The sequence below is a fragment of the Mobula birostris genome, chromosome 26 (assembly GCF_030028105.1).
Source record: "Mobula birostris isolate sMobBir1 chromosome 26, sMobBir1.hap1, whole genome shotgun sequence".
Lineage (NCBI taxonomy): Eukaryota > Metazoa > Chordata > Chondrichthyes > Myliobatiformes > Myliobatidae > Mobula > Mobula birostris.
In genome coordinates this window covers 4380875-4407046 of record NC_092395.1, presented here as the reverse complement: position 1 = coordinate 4407046, position 26172 = coordinate 4380875, and the positions used below count along the sequence as shown (strand labels likewise).

The window sequence follows — 26172 nt, the reverse complement described above, 5'->3', positions numbered from 1 at the left end:
CTATCAGGTTGGACGTTACTCTGGTGGTATATAAGGTGTCACTCTGAGGATGGCGTCATCGTGGCACAAGAGGAGGCCATGGACTGACATGTCAGAACGGGAATGGGAATCGGAATTAAAATGTTTGGCCGCTGGGAAGTTCCGCTTCTGGCAGATGAAGTGGAGGTGCTCTGCGAAGTGGTCCCCCATTTTACGACGGGAAAATTCACTTAATATTCCTACCTTCGCAAAAAATAGAATCAGCAAAAAGATACAGAATTTTTAACAATTTATTGATTATTAGTGCTAATCTTAGAAACTCTCAAAACTCAGCTGATGTTCCCAACTCCTTAAAAAAGAGGATCAGCTCATAGCTAAGACCAGTTTGGACACTAGCCCAGTCCAGGATATCAGTGAGGAACAGAGCTGCTAATTACTTTCATTATCCTTCCCATTTCAGAAGGATTGCTGAATCACAGAGGTACAGAATTCCAATTTTCTACATTCGCCTCATTTTTCTTCTGCTTCTGCCTGTGAATGGCAAGAACTAATTCATCCTACAAATTCAGCCTCCTAAAAGTAGTGGATACGGATCAGTCCATCACAGGCAAAGTCCTCCCTAACATTGAGCATCCATCATCAAAGACTTCCATCATCCTGGCTATGCTCTCTTCTCACTGCTGTCATTAGGAAGGAGGTACAGGAGCCTCAGGACTCACATCACCAAGTTAAGGAATAGTTATTACCTCTCAACTATCAGGCTCTAGAACAGGAGGAGATAACATCACTCACACCAACACTGAACTGTCCCCACAACCTATGGACTCACTTTCAAGGACTCTTCATCTCATGTTCTCCATATTTATTGCTTATTTATTAGTTATTATTATTTGTTCTTTGTATTTACTGTGAATGCCCACAAGAAAATGCTCTTAGGGTTGTATATGGTGACATGAATGTACTTTGATAATAAATTTACTTTGAACTTTGATCCCAGCTGCCAGGTTTGTACTCATCTCAAAGCAAAGTTGAAAGTCAATTTATTATCGAAGAACATACAGTATATATCACCACACACAACCCTGAGATTCATTTTCTTTCTTGCATTTATAACAAAATAAAGAAATACTATAGAATTTATAATAAAAAATATACATAAAAAGACTGACAAATATCCAAAGTGCATTCAAGCCCTCCCACAGCTGCCGAGCATTCTTCTGTGATTCCATTCCAGAACCGCCACTTTGCATGTGAGGTGGCTTTCTGGAGGTTAAAAGCTGGACCTCTTGTACTTGAAGTGCTCTGGGTCACTTCATCAGACACAATCATTCACTGAGCCACACAACAGCAGGTATACTTCTTAAAACAGCTTTCTAAATTAATTCTAAAACCACAAAGAATCAGCACCATAAGTTATTGCCACCTCCTGCTCAAATTATTCTGTTAAACTGAGAGTCCTTGTGCAGGATTCCGTAAAGGTTAGCTTGCAGGCTGAGTTAGTGGTGAGGAAGGCAAAGGCAATGTTAGGATTCATGTTGAGAGGACCAGAATATAAAAGCATGAATGTAATGCTGAGACCTTAGAAGGCCCAGTTGGTGAGGCCTCACTTGGAGTATTGTGAGCAGATTGGGCCCCATTTCTAAGGCAGGATGTGCTGATGTTGGAGAAAGTTCAGAGGAGGTTCACGAAAATTATCCTGGGAATGAAAAGTTAATGTATGTCCTGTACTTACTGGAGTTTAGAAGAATTGCGGGGGGGGGGTGGAATCTCACTGAAACCTATCAAATATTGAAAGGTCTAGATTGACAGGGAGAGGATGTTTGCAAAAGTGGGAGAGTCCAGGACCAAAGGGCACAACCTCAGAATAAAAGGACATCTCTTTAGAATAAAGGCGAAGAGAAATATCTTTAATTAGAGGTTGGCGAATCTATGGAATTTACTACCACAAATGGCTGTGCAGAACAAGTAATTTGGTATATTTAAAACAGAAGTTGATAGGTTCTTGATTAGTGAGGGTGTCAAAGGTTATGGGGATAAAGCAGAAGAATAGGTTGAAAGGGATAATAAATCAGCCATGATTGAATGGCAGAGCAGACTCAAAGGGCCGAATGGCCTAATTCTGCTCCTATGTCACATGGTCTTAAAGAAAGAGTGCCATCAGTTTTTGCCATATGTTGCTAAAGTTAGTTAGTTAGTGCAGTAGCCTGACCCAGCTGATGGACATACATTAAGGAACCAGCAACTAACACCTGTAGGCAATTGACACCTACTCAGGTTGAAGTGTCCTAGACTCATCCAATATGGCCCTCCGTTGGTCAACCATGGATGCTGTGTCCTAGCTGTTTATGTATACGCAAGACAAGGCAGTATGATATGGAGAGCAAGCCGTTGCCCATGCGGCAAGCTCCTCATCTCCACACGGCTGATGAATCCAAAGGAACGCCAGAGACCAAAACAATTTGGCACCAGCGGTGTCGCAGGAGTTGCCAGTCAGCTTTGAATTCAACGTTGGGCTGCCTTAAGGACTCCAGCTCTAGATTTTTTTTTTGGGGTTTACTTCCAAAGCCTTCCCTGTGAGTGGGTATAACCACAAAGCAGCGGGGATTTGACATCAGATTCTTCCTTCTCCATTCCCCCAATATAATTTCCATTTTCAATGTTTCATGGGGACTTTAAAATTGACATCTGTTTTTCATCATAGGAAACTTGGGCAGCTGAACTTTCTGTTGTAATTAAAGAGATACGTGACAACAAGTTATAGACGCAGGAAAGCTGCTACAGTCTACGAATTATTGGCAAACCTGCTCATCAACTCCTACAGAGATATAGTTTGCACTCCGCTAATTGTGCTTTAGGCAGCTACCTTTATTTGAATTAATTCGTACATTTTATTTATTTATTTATTTATTTAGAGATACCACGTGGAACAGGCTCTTCCAGCCCTTCATGCTGCGCCACCAGCAACCCAACGATATTACCCCAGCCTAATCACAGGACAATTTACAATGATTAATTAACCTACTAACCAGTACATCTTTCAACCTAAGGACCTGAAGGAGACTCACGTGTTCCACAGGGAGGATGTGCAGATTCCTTAATGAGGGCATCAGAAATGAACTCCAAACTCCAACACCCTGAGCTGTAATAGCATCACGCTAACCGCTAAAATGCCTCATTGGACACCAGAGATGAGTGTCGAAAGGAAATCGATTTTCTTTGATTACCTTTGATGTCCAACGAGGCAATTAGCATGCATTTGATGACTAGTTCATATTCTATATCTGTGACTTCAGACAATGTTGATGGGGCATAGTGCGACATAAAATAATCACTGAACTGAAAGAATCTTCGCTGGTGGTCTTGGAACAGCTAAATGATGCCCTGTAATAGTGGCCATTTGTGTCTGGCCACTTGCAATGTACTTTTGATTTGGTGTTTTGAAATTGCATGAGGAAGATAAGATGTTGCCCTCTTTCATCCCACTTGAGGAACCTCTTCCCTTGGCTTACACGGCACTTTGGGATGTATGGGGTGTCCAAGGAGGAATTGAAGGGGTTTGCTGTGTCTACTCTGGGGCAGCTCACTCACCTTTGGTCCCCACTGGACACTCAGCTCTCACCTGTGACTCCAAGTAGCTGTTTGCATGCAACAGCGGCCGCACCGCTTTGACAGGCGGGCTAAACCAGGTGAGGATAGCCAGCGGACCTCCTACCCCGTTGAGACAGAGACATGACCGACCTAGCGTGCAAAGTCAGCTCGGACGGACTGGGCGGATGAGATCATGATGAGATCTAACAGCCGGGAAGGTGGTTCCGTAATGCCTTTTGGAGAGCAAAGGGCATGACAAGGCACAGAAGAAGTCATGGTTATCCCCTGCAAACAAGGAAGCCCCCCAGTTTGTGATGACTACTCGGACCACAGGAACCCGGTTTCCAAGGTTGAAAGAGTGAAATTGCCTCAGTGCAATGGCTTTTCCACGACAAAAGCTCTCCCACACAGATTTCCTGCCATCATTGGATATGATGGACAATCACTACATGACGACCAACACAGATGTCAGAGACTTCCTCAAACAAAGCTGGGCTTGCAGATACAAACAGACTCAAAAAACGCAAGAGATTCTGCAGATGCTGGAAATCCAAAGCAACAGACAAAAAATACCGAAGGAACTCAGCAGGTCAGGGTCTATGGAGAAGAGTAAACAGTCAATGCTTTGGGCCAGGATTCTTCATCAGGACTCCTGGCCTAAGTTCCTCCAACAATTTGTATGTGTTTCCAACACCTGGATTTCCAACATCTGCAGACTCTCTTGTGCCAACAAGAAGTGTAGCAATTTGAGAATGTAAACAAAAGATACAAGCATGTGATGTCACATGACACATGATGATTCTGTGTTCCAGGTTTCAGCTGAAATTTTACCAGAATACATTTTCACTTGGAACAGGTAATGCTGAAGGTAGACATTACTCTAAATACAACACACAGGGATAAAAGAGTATTACTTCATGCGTTGCAACATAAATTGTGCAGAAATGGGCTTCAGTACAGGACACACAGAGTCATAGTCATAGAACACTACAGCACAGAAACAGGCCCTTTGGTCCATCTAGTCCATGATGGACTGTTATTCTGCCCAGTCCTATCAGTTCCCACCTGGACTATAGCTCTCCATACCCCTCCCATCCAGGTACTTATGCAAACCTCTTAAGTTTTGCAATCAAGCCAACATCTGTCACTCATTGGCAGTTCATTCCACATTCACACTAACCTCTGAGAAAAGAAGTTCCCCTTCAGGATCCCCTTAGCTATTTCACCCTTCACCCATAACCTATGATGTCTAACTCTAATCTCAGTGGAAAAAGCCTGCTTGCATTTACCCTCATAATTATGTATAATGATTCATTACACCTCTCTCAAATTTCCCCTCATTCTCCTGACCTATTCAACCTTTCCCTAAACCTCAGGCCCTCAAGTCCTGGCAACATCCTTGTAAATTTTCACTGCAATCTTTCAATCTTCCTGATAACTTTCCCGTAGATGGGTGACCAGAACTGCACACGACACTCCAAATCAGGCCTCACCAATTTCTTATACAACTTCAACATAACATCCCAACTCCTGTACTCTTGTTCGTTCGTTATCTGCCGTGTCGTATGACGTGGGCAATTATGGTATCATAACCATGATAGCTCTTGACAAATTTTTCTACAGAAGTGGTTTGCCATTGCCTTTTTTGGGGCAGTGTCTTTACAGGACGGGAGACCCCAGCCACTATCAATGATCTTCAGAGATTGTCTGCCTGGCATCAGTGGTCACATAACCAGGACTTGTACCAACTGCTCATACAACCATCCACCATCTGCTCCCATGGCTTCATGTCACCCTGATCGAGGGGGAGGGGGGCTAAGCAGGTGCTACACCTTGCCCAAGGGTGACCTGCGGGCTAACAGAGTGAAGAAGCACCTTACATCTCCTTTGGTAGAGATGTATCTCTATCCCACCAGCTGCTTGTACTGTACGCTGGCCTTCATAAGACATTATGACCTGATTTACCTGTGACGCCGCTTTCATGGAATTATGGTCCTGTATTCCCAGATTCCCCTCCTCTACCGCACTCGTCAGAATCCTGAGGAGTGTGGTAGAACAGAGACACTGAACAGAATGATGATAATCCTAGTCTTACTGAAGTGTATATTAAATATCAGCTTTTAAAGCAGATTTCTGCCAACAGTTTAACTTATAAAATTCTTTGGTAATGACTCTAAGTTACATATATTCTCTCTATCAGTATAATATATGTCCAGACTACAATTATATATGGAATAAAACTAACAACTTTCCAGCTAACAGCTGCAATTTTGTGCAGCTGGAAGCAATCAATGGCTTTCAGCGGATTAGTGGAATTATCATTCAAAGAACAAATACTGAAATATTAAACAAACTGCACTCAAAAACCTGAACTGTAATGAAGTAGTGTAGACTAATCTGCTAAGCAGTCCTTGTTTTCTCTGCTTAACAAGAGCACATGAAATAGATGCTTCAATACTGGGAAATGCAGAACAGTATCAAATCATAATCACAAGAGAGTCTTCAGGTGCTGGAAATTCAAAGCAACATACAGAAAATGCTGGAGGAACTCAGCAGGCCTGGCGGCAGCTATGGAGGAGTATAACCTGTCGACATTCTGGGTCGAGACCCTTCACTCTAGATTCAAGATTGTTTAATGTCATTCCAGTACGCAAGTATAAAGGAGAATGAAATACGAGCGCCAAAACACAATAAGATAAAGAACACAACAACAATAAAAAACACAATATATACGGTAAAGTGCAAAATTCTGAGGTACGTATATAATGTTAGGGAGTCTAAGACTTTTCCACAGTACTGGATTTGTCAACATGGAGCAGAGAGCAAGTTTGTAAATTTGATGGGAGAAAGGATTTTGGGAATGGCGAGGATGGAGTGTGGGGCAGGTGGCAGAGAAGGAGTGCCTGTGGCAGAGAGTGGCACGGGGGCAGACATACCCATCCCTGAGGCACCTGAGCAAGGTCATTTGACTCCAAACAACTGGTTTATTTATCACTACAGAAAGCCTCTCTGGTGCCTCTTGCTTTCTCCTCTCTCCCTTTTGCTTTTCTCAACCATGATTCCCCTCTGCCTGCCCCCTCCCTCTCCCAGTCCACAATAGAGACCCATATCAGAATCAGGTTATTCATCACTCACATATGTCATGGAATTTGTTTTTATTTTGTTGCAGCAGTACAGTGCAATGCATAAAATGACTACAGTACTGTGCAATAGTCTTAGCACCCTAGCTATATACAGTATTTACCTAAGACTTTTGCACAGCACTTTACAAATACATAAGATAATTTATATACATGGATTGATTGTATGTCTATAAAGCAATGCTGGGCACAGGAGTGTCTGTACGTAAGGTGACTGACAGGTGGTTGGGGATGCGGAGGGATGAGAGCGTGGGTGAAGATGTTGATCAGCCTTATGCCTTCCAGAAAGAACTATTTTTGAGTCTGATGGTCCTGGCATGGATGCTGAGCAGCCTCCTCCCTGATGGCAGTGGGACAAACAGTACGTGAGCAGAGTGGATGGGATCTTTCATCATGTTACTGGGCCTTTTCATCAGGACAGTTTCAGAATAAAAGACTTTTCTGTGGCTGAAGAATTTCTCCGCTTAGGTGCTGCAACTAGTTTTACAGCACTCGAGCATGACCATTGCCTTTCACTGACGCCCTCCGTGTGTGATACACAAATCTCCCACAGAGCACAATTTCAGTCTCGAACCACTTGAGCGGGCATTGATTGACAGAGAATGGCTGCGAAGAGTTGCCTCTCACCATGACCGGAGGATCGGAAAAAGCTGCAGATAGCTGCAGACCCAGGCAGCTCCACCATGGGCACCAGCCTCCCCAGCATTAAAGGGATCTTCAAAAGGCAATGCCTCCAAAAGGTGGCATCTGTCATTAAGGACCCCCGTTACTGGACATGCCTTCTTCTCACTGTTACCATCAGGGAGGAGGTATAGGAGCCTGAAGACACACACTCAGCGAGTCAGGAACAGCTTCTTCCTCTCTGCCATCAGATTTCTGAACGCACAATGAACCCCTGAACAGGACCTCACTATTCTTGCACTACTTACTTTTTAATATATACTTAATTATATACATATTTATGATTATTTATATTATTTTTTATGAATTGCATTGTACTGCCATCGCAAAACAACATATTTCATGACATATGCCAGAGTTATTATACCAAATGCTGTTTCTGAACAGAACTCAGTTCAGGAACAAATTTACAACTATGAGCCAGCTGTGCTGTAGTTATGGGACACAGCCTTAAAATACCCCCCCCCCTTCCTATTCTGGCTTCATCACCCTTCCTTTCCAGTCTAAATGAAGGGTCTCAGCCTGAAACGTTGATTGTTTTTTCATTTCGATAGATGCTGCCTGACCTGCTGAGTTCCTCCAGCATTTTGGAGGGTTAGCCTCTGGATAACAAAAGAAAATAGAGAGCAATTGCAGGAGATTTTAAATAAATATTAAAACCCTAAAAATATATTCTGAAGAGTTAACCTTCCTTTTTATTCTTTCTAATTTGAGAGACCAGTCGCATATTTTTAGCATCACTTATAACCCTGTGTATGTTTTGATCATTTTGACACTTCAGGTAAGTGACTCATTTCCCACTGAGAACTTCACACCCAGATGTTGGGTGGTGCTGACATTTTGCAAATTCAACTGCACCTTTTGACAATGCGCCTTCATGCAAATTGCCGAACAACTGCCTGCTTCAGCCTGCCTGCCAGATCTGTGTAGATGGAAGACACAGATAAGAGAATCATCCTTCTAAATTGAATTAGATCATAAGACTTAGGAGTCGAATTAGGCCATTTGGCCCATTGAGTCTATGCTGCCACTCAATCATGGCTGAGTTATTTTTCCTCTCAATCTATTCTCCTGCCTTCCCTCTGTAACCTTTGACACACGAACTAATTAAGAACCTATCAACCTCCACTTTAAATATACCCAATGACTTGGCCTCCACAGCTGTCTGTGACAATGAATTCCTCAGATTCACCACTCTCTGTTTAAAGAAATTCCTCCTTATCTCTGTTCTAAAGTGATGTCCTTGTATTCTGAGACTGTGCTCTCTGGTCTTAGACTTCCCCACTATACCAAACATCCTCTCCACATCTACTCTATCTAGGTCTTTCAATAATCGATAGGCTTCAATGAGATCCTCCCTCATTCTTCTAAATTCCAGCAAGTACAGGCCCAGAGCCATCACACGCTCCTCATATATTAATCCTTTCATTCCCAGAATCGTTCTCGTAAACCTCCTCTGGAACCCCCCTAATGCCAGCACATCCTTTCTTAGATATCCTCTTCTCACTGTTACCATCAGGTAGGAGGTACAGAGGGCTGAAGGCACACACTTAGTGATTCAGGAACAGATTCTTCCCCTCAGCCTTCTGATTTCTAAATGAACACTGAATCCATGAACACTACCTCACTACTTTTTCTTATTTGTTATTTTAACCTAACTTCTTAATAGACATATATATGTACTGTAATTCAATTATTTTCTCTATATTTATTTAGCATGTATTGCATTGTACTGCTGTCATAAAGTTAACAAATTTCATGACATTAAACCTGATTCTGATTCTGCTAAAGGGCCCAAAACTGCTCACAATACTACAAGTGCGGTCTAACCAATGCCTTGTAGAGCCTCAGCACTACATCCTTGCTCTTGTACTCTAGCCCTCTGAAAATGAATGTTAACATTGCATTTGCCTTCCTTACCACCGATTCAAACTGCAAGTTAACATTCAGGGAACCCTGCACAAGAACTCCCAAGACCCTTAGAACTTCTGATTTTTTTTGATTTTTTTCAGATAAGGGGCTTAAAATTGCTGACAATAGATAGAACATGTCAGTATGTCATCTGTAGAAGCCTCTGGGCTGAACTCTAATCAATAATTATCTATATATTCAATTTCAAGTTTAAGTTTCATTGTTATTCAACCATACACATGAATACAGCCAAACGAAACAGCTTTCCTCCAAGGCCAAGGTGCAGAACACAGTACCAACAGCACACAGCACACTACACATATAGTTACAATAGTCACAAGGGTAATGATGGATTCTTGATTCTAACAAGCACACACTGCAGATAACCGATTCTGTAAGTCATAACAAACTGCAAACATCCATCCGGGAACAATCACTGAAGATTGTCCAGTTAACACTTAGGGAAATTTGAGCAACTCTTCATTTCTAACTCAACAGACCAGTTCTCAGTTCATCTATTTAATTTTCTGTAGACTTTACCCATTCTAGGTACTGCAGAATTTAAGCCAGTCGGTGGTGCAGTGGCATCCGCACTGGGCTTCAAAGTGAGTGGTCCCAGGTTCTAATCCGGCTGGCTCCTTGCACGCTTTCCATCTGTGCTGGCTGAGTGTTGAGTTAGCAACGCGGCCTCGTAAAAAAAGGACAAATGCTAAGGAAACGGCAAGGTTGTTGCCTCATGTGCCACAAGGCATGGAGAGGTATTTAAAGGTACTGCTTAAGAAAATTGTACAATTTCCCTGGTATAATAGCTGCATTTAAACTCGATGATTTCTGCACAAATAATTTTGGTTTTAAACTAGATGCCATGGAAAGAAAGAAATGAAAATCAAAATCAGATTATCACTGACATATATCATGAAATTTGTTGTTTTCTAGCAGCCATACAATACATAAAAAAACTAGAAGTTACAATAAGAGAGCAATGTACTGAGGTAGTGTTCATGGGTCAATGGATCATTCAGAAATTTGATGGCAAAGGAGACGAAACTGTTTCTAAATTGTTGGGTGTTGGTATTCAGTTTCCTGCACCTTCTCCCCGATGGTAGTAATGAGAAGAAAGATACCTCCCTGAGGCACCACCAATTGAAGGTGTCCTCGATGCTGGGGGGGCTAGTGTGTGATAAAGCTGGCTGGGTTTACTACCCTCCGCAGCTAGTTCCGATTCTTTGCATTTACCCCTCCCTACCATGCAGTGATGTGACCAGTCAGAATGCTGTCCTCTTCTGTTCAACTATGGAAATTTGCTAGGGTTCTTGGTAACATACAAAATCTCCTCAAATATGGCTGCTGGCATGCTTTGTAGTTGCATCAATATGTTGGGCTCAGGACAGATCATCAGAGATGTTGACACCCAGGAACTTGAAGCTGCTCACCCTTTCCTCTGCGGATCACTTGACGAGGACTGGTTCTCCAGACTCCCGACTTCCCCTTCCTGAACTCCACATTCTTACTAAATCACGTCTTCACGCATGTTGCGTTATTGCTGTGATGCTGTGATTCAGTGATGTTGGGGTTGCAGTCCAGTGTGACACAACGTTGGTCAGTTCCTTGGTGTGCACATAACAGACTAATTAACCTGGACTCACAACACCTCCTCACTAGTCAAGAAGGCACAGCAGCTTCTACATTTTCTGAAAAGACTGAGGCGCGCAAGGCTCCCCGCCCCCATTCTAACAATTTTCTACAGCAGAACCATCGAGAGTGTTCTGCCTCTCTGCAACATTGTGTGGTACATAGCTGCAAGGCAGCAGATCGCAGGACCCTACAGAGGATAGTAAAGACTACCGAGGGCATCAATGGGGTCTCCCTTCTCCCTATTTGTGACATTTACTGGGAGCGTTGTATACCAAGGGCCCGAGGCATTGTTGAGGATCCCTACCACCCACCCCACAATCTCTTTGACCCATTACCATCAGAAAGGAGGTACAGGGGCAGCGGGTTCTTCCCTCAGGCTGTGAGACTAATGAAAACCCTGCCACTACCGAGGTCTCTTCACTAGGACAGCAAGCTGTTTACTGTTTACCTGTGCTGTGCACTACATGCATTTTGAATTATATTTTATTAACTTATTTACGGTAAATTTTGTTTTATGTGCTGTGTGAGATACATGTATTGTGGGTGCATTGTGGTCCTGAGGAACGCTGTTCTGTTTGGTGGTACACAGGTACAGTCAGATGATGATAAACTTGAACTTGAGGTGATTTTCCATGGTACACGAATGGATGTGGGATTGTAGAGAGGAAGCAGGGAAGATGGGAGAACAGGGAGGACGTGCAGATATAGTGAGGGTCCATGAAAGGGAATTAGCGAATTAGTACCTGGAAGGGCTGTGAAGGGGATGATATTGAAGGGAGGAGAGGGTTTCCAAAGGAGCTGGTGCAGTATGGACCAACGGGGAGATGATACCACCAGAAGGGGCAACTGTACCCCATCACCACATAAGGGGAGGTTGTTTTGGCTTGGAGCAAGAGGGCAGGTGGCACAAAAGGGGCGCTATAAGATATCTAAATAGAATCAGGTCACCAGAAATGGCGGTCTGCTACGCCACTTGATCATGACTGGTTTATTATCCCTCTCAGCCCCATTTTCTGCCTGCTCTCCATAACCTTTGATGCCCTTTCTAATTAATTACCTATCAGCCTCCACTAGAAATATATCCAAAGACTCGGCCTCCACAGCCGTCTGTGGCAATGAATTCCCCCTGGCTTAAGAACCTGACACAAGTATGGCAGGTGACAGAGTACAGGGCAAGGCACAGAGCTAGTGCAGCCTGCAGAAAGGAAGGTGGGTAGAAACTGGAACTGGGGTTGGTTTCTGTCATGTGTACCAAGATACAGTGAAAAGCTTTTGTTTCCCCTCCATCCGGACAGAGCATCCATACATTAAAGTGTAAAAAGGAAAGCAGAATTCGAATCAGCATCTGGTTTACTGTCACTGACACTAATGTCATGAAATTTGTTGTTTTGTGGCTGCAGTACACAGTGATACATAAAAAACAGTAACTTTACAGTAAGAAGTATATAAGGTAAAAAAGCAGTGCAAAAAAGAGAGCAAAAATTGTGGTAGTGCTCACGGATTCATTATTTAGAAATCTGATGCTGTTCCTGAGACACTGAGAGTGCCTTCAGGCCCCTGTACCCTCCTCTCTGATGGTAGTAATGAGTAGAGGGCATGTTCTCGATGATGGGGGGGGGGGTCCTTAATGATGGATGTTGCCTTGTCCTTTTTAAGATGTCCTCAGTGGTGGGAAGGCTGGTGCCCTATTGGAACTCGTGATGAAAGATAATATAGCTGAAATGCTAAATTCAGAATGCGGAATACAAAGTCACAGCTTCGGAGGAAGTGCAGTGCTGACAGACAAGTAATGTGCAGATAGCCTGGGAGTCCAAGAGTTCATCTTCTAGTGTGCAAGAGTTGGGACAGAAGCTGCCCTTGAGTGGTAGGTGCTCTGGGAGAAGTGATTCTTCTTGGTGAAAGAAGATGAGGTGGTACTGAATGAAATAAGGGTGGGCTGTTGTGTTGGCATCTCATAAGAGAGGAGATGTGAAGCAAAATATAAACACAAGAGATTCTGTAGGTGCTGGAAATCCAGAGCAACGCACACAGAATACCGGTGGATCTCAGCGGGTCAGGAAATGCATAAACAGTGAATGTTGTAGGTTGAGACCCTTCATCAGGACTTGTGAAGCAAATCAATGTTTTCCCAGAATAGGAATCAGAATTAATTGCAATTCCAGCACTCAGCACTGCAAAGGGTCATCACAGCCCACAGGCAACCTTAAACTATCAACTCTCAGCACAGATAAGGTGTTTGTTCTGCCTTTTTTGTGCAATATGTTTGATGTTCACCAGTTGGTCTGTTCACTTCCTCCTATGAAAGCCTCCATCTGCTTGGTGACCAAATCAAAGGGGCATGAGTGCTGTGGTAACATTGCCAAAATTCACCAGGGCAAAACATGATAAACCTACACTTTTGTACAATGCTGAACGAGGAATCTGTCAGACTCCACAAACATCATAGCACACAAAGATTCTCAAGGCGGAAACTGACTCCTGGACACCTTTGCAAGATCTCATCAAAACTGAATACTTGGGACATTTTGGAATTGATTTCAAACAAATTCCGTGGCCGCGGAGAGAAAATTTTGGGCACCACAGTAGTGCAGCAGTTAGCAAAATGCTATTACAGCTCGGGGCATTGGAGTTTGGAGTTCAATTCCAAAGTCATCTGTAAGGAGATTCTGCGCATCCTCCCAATGGAATGTCTGCCTTTTCTCCAGGTGCTCAGGTTTCCTCCCACAATCCAAAGCCGTACTGGTTAGCAGGCTAACTGGTCATTGTAAATTGTTCTGTGATAAGGCTAGGGTTAAATAAGTGGCGGCACATGTTTACAGGCCAGAAGAGTATATCTCATGCTATACCTCAATAGATAACTATGTTAGAAATCCTAAACTCTGACAATGTGGGAAGATGATGTGTACTCGTGTACTGAACTCCACAGTCCTGGCAATCTCTTTTAGGCCACAGAATGAGGTCCAATTTCCCATTTTCACAGAAAAGCATATTGCAAGAAGGATTACTCTTACCGGGCCTGGTTGTTGATTTGACGTATCACAGGCAAGTGAGACCAGATCCTTGAGAGGGTCCTGAGGATTGAGATGAGGTGGGAACCGGATCGTTGTGTGCGGGAAATAGCCGGACGCAGTCTGGGGCAGGATGGAAGTTGTTGGAAAATGCAAAGATGGAGAGGCATGGGGACTTCTCGATGCAAGACCTAGAAATACACAAAAGCACAGATTTAGCTCCAAACGACTGGAAGGGCTAATACATATTTTGAATTTTTAAGGTGAAAATTATTTACTTTCTCATGTTGCTTTTTATAGTATCACACCACAAGACAATGCATTTTTGTTACAACTAGTATTTTCTATCTCCCATTTGTATGTTACCATTTTTAATGTACTTGGCCTCAAGTTTCAAAACACTTTTCGTTTAGTACATTTTGCTCAATTTGTGAAATATACAGAGTAGCTTCTCCAACGAAAATCTAAAAACAAGAGATTCTGCAAATGCTGGAAATCCAGAGCGACACACACAAAATGTTGGAGGAACTCAGCAGGCCAGGCAGTATCGATGAAAATGAACAAACAGTTGATATTTTGAGCTGAGAGCCGAGTCCTGATGAATAGTCTCAGCCAGAAACATCGACTCTTTATTCCTCTCCAGCTGAGTTCCTCCAGCATTTTGTGTGTGTTTCAATCAAGATCTATCTATCTATTTACCTACCTATCTATCTATCTCTCCATCCACACTTAGCGGGCACTTTACCAAGTACCTCCTGAACCTAACAAAATGGCCACTAATGGCCATGTTCAGGTCTTCTGTTGCTGTAGCCCATCCACTTCAATGTTTGACGTTGTGCATTCAGAGATACTCTTCTGCACACCACTGATGTAACATGTGGTTATTTGGGTTACTGTCACCTTCCTGTCAGCTTGAACCAGACTGGCCGTTCTCCTCTGGCCTCCCTCATTAACAGGGCATTCTCACCTACAGAAGAGCCGCTCACTGGATTTTTTTTGGTTCTCGCACCATTCCCTGTAAACTCTTGAGACTGCTGTGTGTGAATATCCCAGCAGATCAGCAGTTCTGAGCTACTCAGATCTTCCTGTCTGGCACCAACAATCATTCATGGTCAAAGTCACTGAGATCACATTTCATCCCCATTCTGATGTCTGGTCTGAACAACAACTGAACCTCTTGACTATGCCTGTCTGATCTTCCGGTAAGATGGCGTTGTGTGGGAACGCAGCAGCCTCCCAGGGGCAAACCGAAGGTGCTTTTTCCTTTGTAAAGTTTGCTTTTACATTCCAAAGACAATTCTACTCCAAGAACATTGGGCACTGCAGGGCTACTCCATCAGTGAGCTGCTGGTTGATCAGAGTAGCTGGGCCAGCCGAGATGTCGAAGGAGCTGGTCGGGATATCGGAGCAGGACGTGCAGGAGGAGCTGCCCTGGCTGCAGACCACATTGCAGCCTGCTACTCAGAGGCTTCAGAGCTGGTGTGGGAAATTGTCTCGGACAAGACTCTGTTGGACAGTGACAATGTAAGTTGCCGCAGGCCTGTTACCCTTGACTGGTGGAGAGACCATTGACACGGGTGCTGTGTAGCCTCAGTTGTAGTGAAATGTAGGCCTCAGGCCTTGGGCTTGCCTGCTGCTGCGGACCAGGTCAGAGACGAGGAAGCGCTACAGCATAGTTGAGCTTGGCTGGGGCCTGGCCTCTCCTCTGTCGGTGCTGCCCTCTTGTGTTCGAGCAGTGGAATGAAAGACTGGATTGTGTGCGTCTGGACACTACTGGGAGACTGTACCATCAGTTGCAGAACATTGTTGATCAGGGTCTTGAACTATACGTGTCTTTTTATGAGTAAATGTGCTTCTTTGCTCAATACTTTAAATTATGTTACTCGCTATTTTTTAATGTTTACTTGCTATTTTGAATGTTTTGTACCTCGGCCCCAGAGGAATGCTGTCTCATTCAGCTGTATTTATGTATGGTTTGAATGATAATTAAACTTGATTTGATTGATTGAGAGTTGCCGCCATATGAGTGGCTGATTAGATATTTGCATTAATGAGCAGGCATATAGGTGTACCTAATAAAGAGGCCACTGAGTGTATTATCTAGCTATCTATCTAGCCTTGAAAAAGTATTTAGCCCCCACAACTATTTTCACATTTTACTGTCTCATTTTCTAAATTTAAAATGTATTGAAGTAAGAGTTTTTGAGCTAATCTGCAAAACATTGTGCATCATGTCAAATCAAAAGAAAAAAAATCCAAAACCTGTCAACAATTTACTAAAAATTAAAAACCAAAACTGTGAGGTTGAAAAACTATTCATCCCCTTTGTAATTACTACACTAACTTTCCTCAGTAGCAATATATTACCATATATTCACCCAATTTGTTGATGTAGAAAATTGGAGGATCACCCGTTTACAATGAATTCAATGGAACTCTCTCTGCAAGGTCCAAGAGAATGGAAGATTTTCAACGGACCAAACCAAATGAAGACAAAAGAGCATTCAGGGCAAATCAGGGAAATGGTACTAGAGAAGCACAGATCTGGGGAAGGGCACAAGACCATCTCAAGGACACTGAAGAGCTCAGTGCAGCCTATCATGAAAAAGCGGAAAAAATATGAAACCCCAGCCACATTGCCTCGGTCAGACTGACCCTCTAAATTTAGGTGCCTCAGAAGAATGGTACTTGTAAGAGAAGCTGCTGTGACACCAACAGCCACTTTGAGTGAACTGCAGAAGTCAGTGCTGCAACTGGAGACGAAGTTCATGGCTCCACAACTTCTAAGTCCTTGCACAAAAAGAATATTTATGGAAGAGTGCCAAGGAAGAAGCCCTGGTTAAAAAAAAAGCATATCCTTGTCCATAAGGACTTTGCAAAGCATCACTTAGAAGATACTGCAAAGATGTGGATGCAGACCAGTTTGTTTTCCCCTGAGCAAACACTAGAGAGCAGCGCTGACAGGAGGGGCAGGTACCCAACCCAGTCCCCAACCCAGAGGTATATCCACAACCCAACAGTTCATCCCCAACCCAACAGTGTATCCACAACCCAACAGTACATCCCCAATCCAACAGTACATCCCCTACCCAACAGTACATCCACAACCCAACAGTACATCCCCTACCCAACAGTACATCCACAACCCAACAGTACATCCCCAACCCAACAGTACATCCCCTACCCAACAGTACATCCCCAACCCAACAGTACATCCCCAACCCAACAGTACATCCCCAACCCAACAGTACATTCACAACCCAACAGTACATCCACTACCCAACAGTACATTCACAACCCAACAGTACATCCCCTACCCAACAGTACATCCACAACCCAACAGCACATTCACAACCCAACAGTACATCCCCTACCCAACAGTACATCCCCAACCCAACAGTACATCCCCTACCCAACAGTACATCCACAACCCAACAGTACATCCACAACGCAACAGTACATCTCCTACCCAACAGTACATCCCCTACCCAACAGTACATCCACAACCCAACAGTACATCCCCTACCCAACAGTACATCCCCAACCCAACAGTACATCCCCTACCCAACAGTACATTCACAACCCAACGGTACATCCACAACCCAACAGTACATCCACAACCCAACAGTACATCCCCTACCCAACAGTACATCCACAACCCAACAGTACATCCACAACCCAACAGTACATCCCCAACCCAACAGTACATTCCTATCCCAGCGGTAGACCCCCAACCCAACAGTACATCCCCTACCCAACAGTACATCCCCAACCCAACAGTGCATCCACAACCCAACAGTACATCCCCAATCCAACAGTGCATCCACAACCCAACAGTACATCCCCAATCCAACAGTACATCCACAACCCAACAGTACATCCCTAACCCAGCGGTAGACCCCCAACCCAGTGGTACATCCACAACCCAGCGGTACATCCACAGAGGCTTCTGCTCTCTCCCACAGCATGTGAGTGTTCCTGATTCCTGATTAGCAAAATGGGAGCTCCTTCCTTTAGTTTTGGATTATGTGACGGCATGTCAGGTGATAGAATGAATGAATATCATTGGTTGATGACTCTTCATGAGAACAGGGCAGTGCAGAGGTAAATTAGAAGGGCTGACTACCTGAGTTTTGTATAACTGCTGAAGTACACTGGAAGTCACAGAGTGATACAGCAAAGAAACAGGCTCTTTGGCCCATCAAGTCCATGCTGACCATCGAGCACCCATCTGGACTACTTCTATTTATCCCTCCAAGGATTGTCACCTTGTTATGGAGGAGATCGAGTTCCTGAGATCCTGAGAATGATACTGTCTGGAGTTTAGCCTTCCAGCACTGACTCCTTGTAGAGTCACCCATGGAAGTAAGGTCAAGGGAGAGGTTCCAGACAAAGAACAATCCAACCAAGACCTGAACAGTGGAACTGGTGAAATAAGACGACACATCACAACGGCCATGACGGCGGGAGAAAGCTAAAGAAGTGAAGGGTCCCTAGTCATCTTGCATTCCACACCACTGGACACTGACCCAGGTCTGTCAAGGACTGTGTGATGGCTGCTCATTCACCAAACTCCCTACATTAAACAAGCCACAGACAGGCGCTCTCCATTGAGGGAGTCCACCCTAAAGTCCCCGATGACAATGGCTTAAGAGAACATCAGACTCCACTTGGGTGCTCGCATAATTAATTCCATTTGATTTGTTTTATTTTTATTTCGAGATAGAGCACGGACAGGCCCTTCCCAACAAGCTGCACCACCCAGCAGCCCACCTATTTAGCCCTTGTCTAATCACAAGACAATTTACAACGACCAATTAACCTACTAACTGGTGCACCTTTGGAATGTAGAAGAAAAACAGAGCAAATCCACGTGTATATGGGAAGGAATATACAAACTTCTTACAGACAGTGTTGAAATTGAACTCTGAGCTCTCATGCTCCGTGCAGTAAGTGTTAGGCTAACCGCTATGCTACCGTGGCGGTCCACAACTCCATCAACTCACCCCAGCTTCTGTTACTCACCCTCGCAGAAGGGTCAATATACAACAGCCAATTAACCAACCAACCATTCAACAAAAGCACCCTGTGGAATCCTATGCAGTCACAGGAACAACATGCGAACTCCACACAGACAGCAATAGCATCAGGACTGAACCTGGTCTCTGGAACTGACAGGCATCAGCTCTACCAACTGCACTTCCGTGACACAGTGGCTCTTAAAGTTGCCATAGCTGAGGGAGGTAGTGGGGATAAGCTCCCACTACCTATTAAATGCTCCCAATGGTGCGTATCTCCATATAGCCTCTGACAACCAAGTCCAGCTCCTGGCCTCCATGTGTGGCTACTCAGCCCGGCAAAACCATTTCCACTGACAAGAGAAGGGGCAAAGGTGGGTTACTGCCACCTTAAAACCATTCACTTCGGGAAGATGGGGCTCGTCAGCTGTGGCTGGCAGCTCATTGAGGAGAAGGAAAACTCTGATCTCAAACCTCTGCTGCTTCGTGGCTATACCCACTCTTGGGGAAGGCTTCATGCGTAAACCCCAAGGAAAAATCCAAAGCTGGGGTCCCTAAGGCAGTCCTACATTAAGTTCAGCACTGATTGACAACTCCTGCGACACCACTGGTGCCAACTGTATTAGTCTCTGCCGTTCCTTTAGATTCATCAGCTGCATGTAGAGGGGGAGCCTGCTGTGTAGACAACGGTTTGTACTGCCCTGGCTTACATATCACATAGACAGCGGGGATGAAACATACATGGATAAACTTCGCTTTCTGTTTCAAATGGTGCTGGGAGCTGCGACACCCAGCTACCACTTCAAAATGTGGCTGGCTTTCCACCTCTTCTTTAATAATCCTTTTAAACATTTCACTGACCTTTCTGTATGCTGGAATAAAAAAACTACACAGCGTATGGTAGTATAGTGCAAGGATTAATTAAACCAGAGGGATGTTCTTTCGTACAGTATTTACAACAGGATCATTACTATAACATCCCGCAGTTTGGAAATAATTAATGTTTTCTACACATCCGTTTGTCCAAATTAATATTCATACCACAGAGACCATCTTATATCACAAACACAAGAGATTCTGCAGATGCTGGAAAACACATTCCATGCTGGAGAAGCTGAGCAGGTCAGGCAGCATCAATGGAGAGGAATAAACAGTTGATGTTTCAGGCCGAGACACTTCATCAGGACTGGAAAGGAATGGGGATGTTGCCAGAATATGGAAGTGGGGTGGGGGGAAAGAAGGACAAGTTAAAAATTGATGGGTGAAGCCAGATGGGAGGCGGGGATGAAGAGAGAGGCTGGGAGGTGATACCGAAGGTAGAAAAGGCAAAGGGCTGGAGAAGATGGAATCTGATGGGAGAGGAGAGTGGACCATGGGAGACTGTAGCTTATTTTGAATTAATTTGAGCAGCCACCTTCTAGGGAACGGCTTGCAGTTTTGACGTTGCTCACTCAGAGTTCCTCCATTTGGTGTGGGATCCTGACTAGCTGCATCAGTGTATGGTATAGAAACTGTACTGCGATGGACAGAAAGGCTCTACAATGGGTAGTTAAAACTGTCCAAAGCATCATCAGCACCAGCTTATCCGCCATCGTGAGCAAACTGTATATACAGGAAGGTGCCAGGAACATCATGAAGGGTCCCATGCACCTTTGTTCCTCTCTCATCAGGGAGGAGGCTACGTAGCATCTACACCAGGATCACCAGACTCAAATCCAGTTATTTTTCCCCCAGCAGTAAGACTGATCAACACCTCCACCCACTAACCCACCCGTCCACACCCCCAACCACCAATACTTTATCATTTCCTGTCAGTCACCTTATGTACAGACACTCCTGTGCCTAGCATCACTTTATGGACATAGAATCAACTCATATATATAAACTATTTTATGTATTTATATTTATTGTGTTTTTTTATTATTGCGTTCTTTATCTTATTGTGTTTTTGTTGTGCTGCATCAGATCCAGAGTAACAATTACACTTTTACACTTGTGTATTGGAAGTGACATTAAACAATCTTGAATCTTGACTCTTATATGTGACTTGTTCTACTGAGAACTAAAGGCAAGGATAAGCCAGGAAGTTTGTGGTGACAGTAAATTAGGAGGTGTTGTTGATAGCGATGAAGGTTATTGTATGAATCTTGATAGTTAGGGAATTGGACTAAGGAGTGACAAATGCATTTTAATACAGATAAGTGTGGGGTGATGCATTTTAGAAAGTCCAACAAGCATAGTACAAACTATGAACAGTAAGGCAATAGGGAGCTTAGTAGAACAAAGTGACCTGGATGTACAAATGTGAACTGTAATTCTTTACAGTGCCAGCGACCTGCTGAAGATCAGGGTTCAATTCCACTGCTGTCTGTAATGAGTTTGTATGTTTTCTCCAGGACCATGTAGGTTTCCTCCAGGTGCTCCGGTTTCCTCCCACATTTCAAAGATCTATGGATTAGGGTTAATAACTAGTGGACATGCTATGATGCTGTCGGAAGCATGGCAACAGCTGTGGGCTGCCCCAGCACATCCTTGGATTGTGTTGATTTTGACACAAACAATGCACTTGACTGCACACATGCCAAATAAAACTAACCATTATCTTTTTTGAAAGTCCTTATCTTAGCCAATTTTTTAAGCTGTAATGTACAGAAAATGACCACGAAATGCAACGTTAGTATAGAATGTATGACTATAAGTTTATACATTTACTTGCTCAGTAGACATTCCTGAGACAAAGTAGAACTGGTGTTGGTTTATTACTGTCACATGTACCGAGCTACAGTGAAAACTTGTCTTGCATAATGATCAAATCATTACAGAGTGCATTGTGCTAAAACAAGGTAAAACAATAACAATGCAGAATAAAGTGTATCAGCTGCAGAAAAAGTGCAGTGCAGATACACAGTAAGGTGCTAGTTCATAATGAGGTATATTTTAAAGTCAAGAGGCAAACTTATTTGGTTAATCATAAACACAAGAGATTCTACAGATGCTGGAAATCCAGAACAACACATACAAAATGCTGGAGGAACTCAGCAGGTCAGGCAGCATCTGTGGAAATGAATAAACAGTCGACATTACAGGACTAATAAAGGCTCTTGGCCCAAAACATCAACTGTTAATTCCTCCCCATAGGTGCTGCCTGACCTGCTGAGTTCCTCCAGCATTTTGTCTGCTGCTGCTCTGGTTAGTCAGAAGTTCACAATTATGCAAGCTAAAGCGGGTGACACCCAGTAAATGATAGTAAGTCCCTGTTATTGGCTACAGTTCCATGAGTAACTTTGATGATGCACTTACCGCTGTGCACTGCGATAACAGGACGGTGGTGCTGTGTGAAGCTACTCAATCGTGAAGAGGAGTCCTGTGGAGAAGGGCTGTTAAATGGAGATTTGTCCATCTCAGTCTTCTTCACGGTAGGGGAGATACCTGAAGGAAACACAAGCAGAAGCACCATCAGTACATCCCATCTCCATACATCTGTGCATTCTTCTCTGAGGCTGGAGCATGAGGAGAATCCTCAGAGCTTTTGGATGATGAGACCTTAGATACTTGGAATAATGGCATCATGCTAATGCAATCCACAATCAGTGGAATCAGAATCAGGTTTATTATCACTTACATATGTGTCAAAGTTGTTGTTTTGACCATAAGATACAGGAGCAGAATTAGGCCATTTGGCCCATCGAGTCTGCTCTGCCATTTCATCATGGCTGATCCGTTTTCCCTCTCAGCCCCAATCTCCTGCTTTCACCCCATATCCCTTTATGCCCTGACCAATCAAGAATCTATCAATCTCTGCCTTAAATATACTCAATGACTTGGCCTCCACAGTTTTACGACAACAGTAGAGGGATAAATAAGGTGTGCAAAAGACGAATAGGGAGATAGTGTTCAAGGACCTTTCAGAAATTTGATGGTGGAGGGGAAGAGACTGTTCCTCGAACATTGAGTGTGGATCTTCTTGGCTCCTGTTCCTCCTCCTTGAAGGGAGTAATGAGAAGAGGGCACGCCCTGGGTGGTGAGGGTCGCTGTGATGGATGTTACTTCTTGAGGCACTGCCTTTGAAGATGTCCTCGGTGGCAGTGTGGGATTGTGCCCGTAATGGAACTGACTGAGTGTACAAACCTCTGCAGCCTCCTCCAATCCTGTGCACTGGAGCCTCCACACCAGGCTGTCATGTAACCAGTCAGAATGCTCTCCACTGTACACCGGTAGGAATTTGCCAGAGTCTTTGGTGACTTACTGACTCATCAAACTCCGCATGAAATAGAGCTGAGGCCCTTTATCAAGACACATGAGGTAGTACAAGGGAAAACAAGAAAATAATTCAGAATATAGTGATTTGGAAAAATTCAGAAAACAGTTACAGAGTAGGCAGACAATAAGGTACAAGGACATAATGAGATTAATAATGAGGTGAAAAGTACATGTTATTGTATGAGAGGACAGTTCAATAGCCTCCTTCCCCACTACTTGTGACATTTACCGGGTGGGACTATTGTATGCGAAGAGCCGGAAGCATTGTTGAGGATCACAAGCTCTTTGACTCACTACACCAGGAACAGCACTGCCACACTGGGTAACAGCTTCCTACCTCAGACTGTGAGACTAGTGAATACCCTGTCACTAGGACGGGGAGCTGTTTACTATTTACCAGCGCTGCTTTTTACTCCATACATTTTGAATTATATTTCATTAACTTATTTAAGGTGATATTTTGGTTTATGTGCTGTGTGTGATGTATGTTCTGTGGGTGCACCGTAGTCTGGAGGAATACTGTTTCATTTGGTTGGATATATGAGCAGTCAGATGACAATAAACTTGAACTTGTCATCCATGACCACTCCGGGCTCTGCTGGTGCTCACATCCAGCGAACTGCCTTTTCCAAAAGTTCCCTCCCAAAAAATCCCATAGGGCTATTGAAACAAAAACTTCACACCATGGTAATAGTGGCTTCCCCAGCAATTAATCTGATCAAACTTTCCAGTTAGCCACCCCCACTCCACCCCGTACCTCTCAACCTATTACCCCCATCGCCACACTGCAGTGTAGACACTTTAACCTACTTTTTATAACACTGATAAAATTAATGTACTTAGGCACATTTTATTCCATATCTTCGCAAACTCTGATTCAAACCTCTGCTGCCTTGAGTAATGAAAGTTTTGGGACTAAACCCCTTGGAAAAATCTGGAGTCCCTAAGGCAGCCAACATTGAGTCCAATACTGACTGGCAACTCCTGTGATGCTGCTGTTGCCAAACGGTATCAGTCACTGCCGTTCCTTTGGGTTCATCAGCTGAGTGGAGAGGGACAGCCTGCCGCATGGGCAACAGCTTGCTCTCCATATCGGACTGCCCAGGCTTGCATACTTGGGCAGCTAAGATGCAATATCCTGACCAATGGAGGGCCTCAATTCCATATCCACCCTTTAACCTTGAACTTTATCTTTTGTATAATTCTGTATTCTTTATAATTGTTGGATGTTGTTTTTCTGTTGCATGTCATGCCCTGACCAACACATCAAAGTAAATTCCTAACATTTGTAAACGTATATCATGTAGAAAGTTGATCCTTGATCAACATTCAACACCATCATCCCCTCCGTGCTAGTCTACAGGCTTCACAACCTGGGCCTCCGTACCTCCCTCTGCAAGTGGATTCTTTACTTCCTCATCAGGAGACCACAGTTGGCGTGGATCGAGACATCTTCAAAGGCGATGCATCAAGAAGGTGGCGTCCATCATTAAGGACCCCCATCACCCAGAACTTGCCCTCCCCTTATTGCTACCATCGAGGAGAAGGTACAGGAGTCTGAAGGCACACACTCAGTGCTTTAGGAACAGCTTCTTTTCCTCCGCCATTAGATTTCTGAATGGACAATGAATCTATGAGCATTACCTCACTATTGATTTTGCTTTTTTTATTTAATTATAAATAAGCACTGATTATTTCATTTTTTTAATGTATACAGTATAACTTATGGTAATTTATAGACTTTCTATTATTATGTATTGCTATGTACTGCTGCTGTAAAACAACAAAATTCACGACATATGCCAGTGATATTAAATCTGATTCCGATTCTGATCCTATGTCTTATAGTCTACATTTATCCCATTTTAGTGTCTACACACAAGAGTTATCCCTTACCAGATTCCACTGCTTATCTACCAGGAAGGACGTACAGGAAACACACACAAAATGCTGGAGGAACTCAGCAGGCCAGGCAGCAGCTATGGAACAGGAACCTGAATTCACACACACAACACGTTAGGAATAGCTTCTTCTCTGCCATCGGATTTCTGAATGGTCCATGAATCCCATGAACGTACCTCAGTAGTCCTTTTTATTGTACTATTTATTTATTTTGCAATTTGTAGTAATACTGCTGCTACAAAACAACACATTGTACATGATAAGTCAGCAATAATCTGATTCTGATGTGAAGTACAGGTAAAAACATTGAGCTTCTCCTTTGCCGTCATATTTCTGAACTGTCTATGAAACCCATGAACACTATCTCACTGTCTCCGCTTGGTCGAGCAGCTCCACTCCATCTGCAGAAAACAACAGGAGTTCCCGGTGGCCAACCATTTAACTCCAGTCCCCATTCCTATTCCAACATGTTGTTCCAAGGTCTCCTCTTCTGCCATGATGAGGCTACTCTCAAGTTGGAGGAGAAATACCTCGTATTCTGTGTCAGTAGCTTCCAATCTACCACGTCCTACTAGTAGCCCTCCTCCTTCCCTTTCTCTCATGGTCCCCTCTTCTCTCTTATCAGATTCCTTCTTCTCCAGCCCTTTAACTTTTCCACCTAACACCTCCAAGCTTTCTGACTTCAGACTCCCTTCCTCCACCCACCTGACTTCACCTATCACCCTCCAGCTTGTCCTCCTTCTCCATCCCCACCTTCTCATTCAGGAATCTTCTCCCTTCCTTCTCAGTCCTGAAGAAGGGTCTCAGCCTGAAAAGTTGACTATTTATTCATCTCCAGAGATGCTGCCTGACCTGCTGGGTTCCTCCAGCATTTTGTGTCTGTTGCTCCCTATTTTTGCACTACTTATTATAGTATAGAGTCATAGAAGAGTCACAAAATACTACAGCACAGAAGCAGGCGCTTCAGCTCACCTAGTCCATGCTGAACCATTAATCTGCCTAGTCCCATTGACCTGCACCAGGACCATAGGCCTACATATCCCTCCTATC

The 26172-nt window shown here is 43.8% G+C and overlaps 1 protein-coding gene across 5 annotated transcripts in view; it reads right to left on the bottom strand.

Annotated features, from left to right (window-relative positions):
* Window positions 1–26172, bottom strand: part of nfic (nuclear factor I/C) — a 494946-nt gene that overhangs the window by 115851 nt on the left and 352923 nt on the right. For all 5 annotated transcript variants that reach the window (XM_072243879.1, XM_072243881.1, XM_072243880.1 and 2 more), the window contains exons 7-8: window positions 22261–22389; window positions 13946–14133 (exon numbers count right to left, since the gene is read on the bottom strand). In XM_072243879.1, the coding sequence (XP_072099980.1) occupies window positions 13946–14133; window positions 22261–22389 (317 nt within the window). The remainder of the gene's footprint in view (window positions 1–13945; window positions 14134–22260; window positions 22390–26172) is intronic.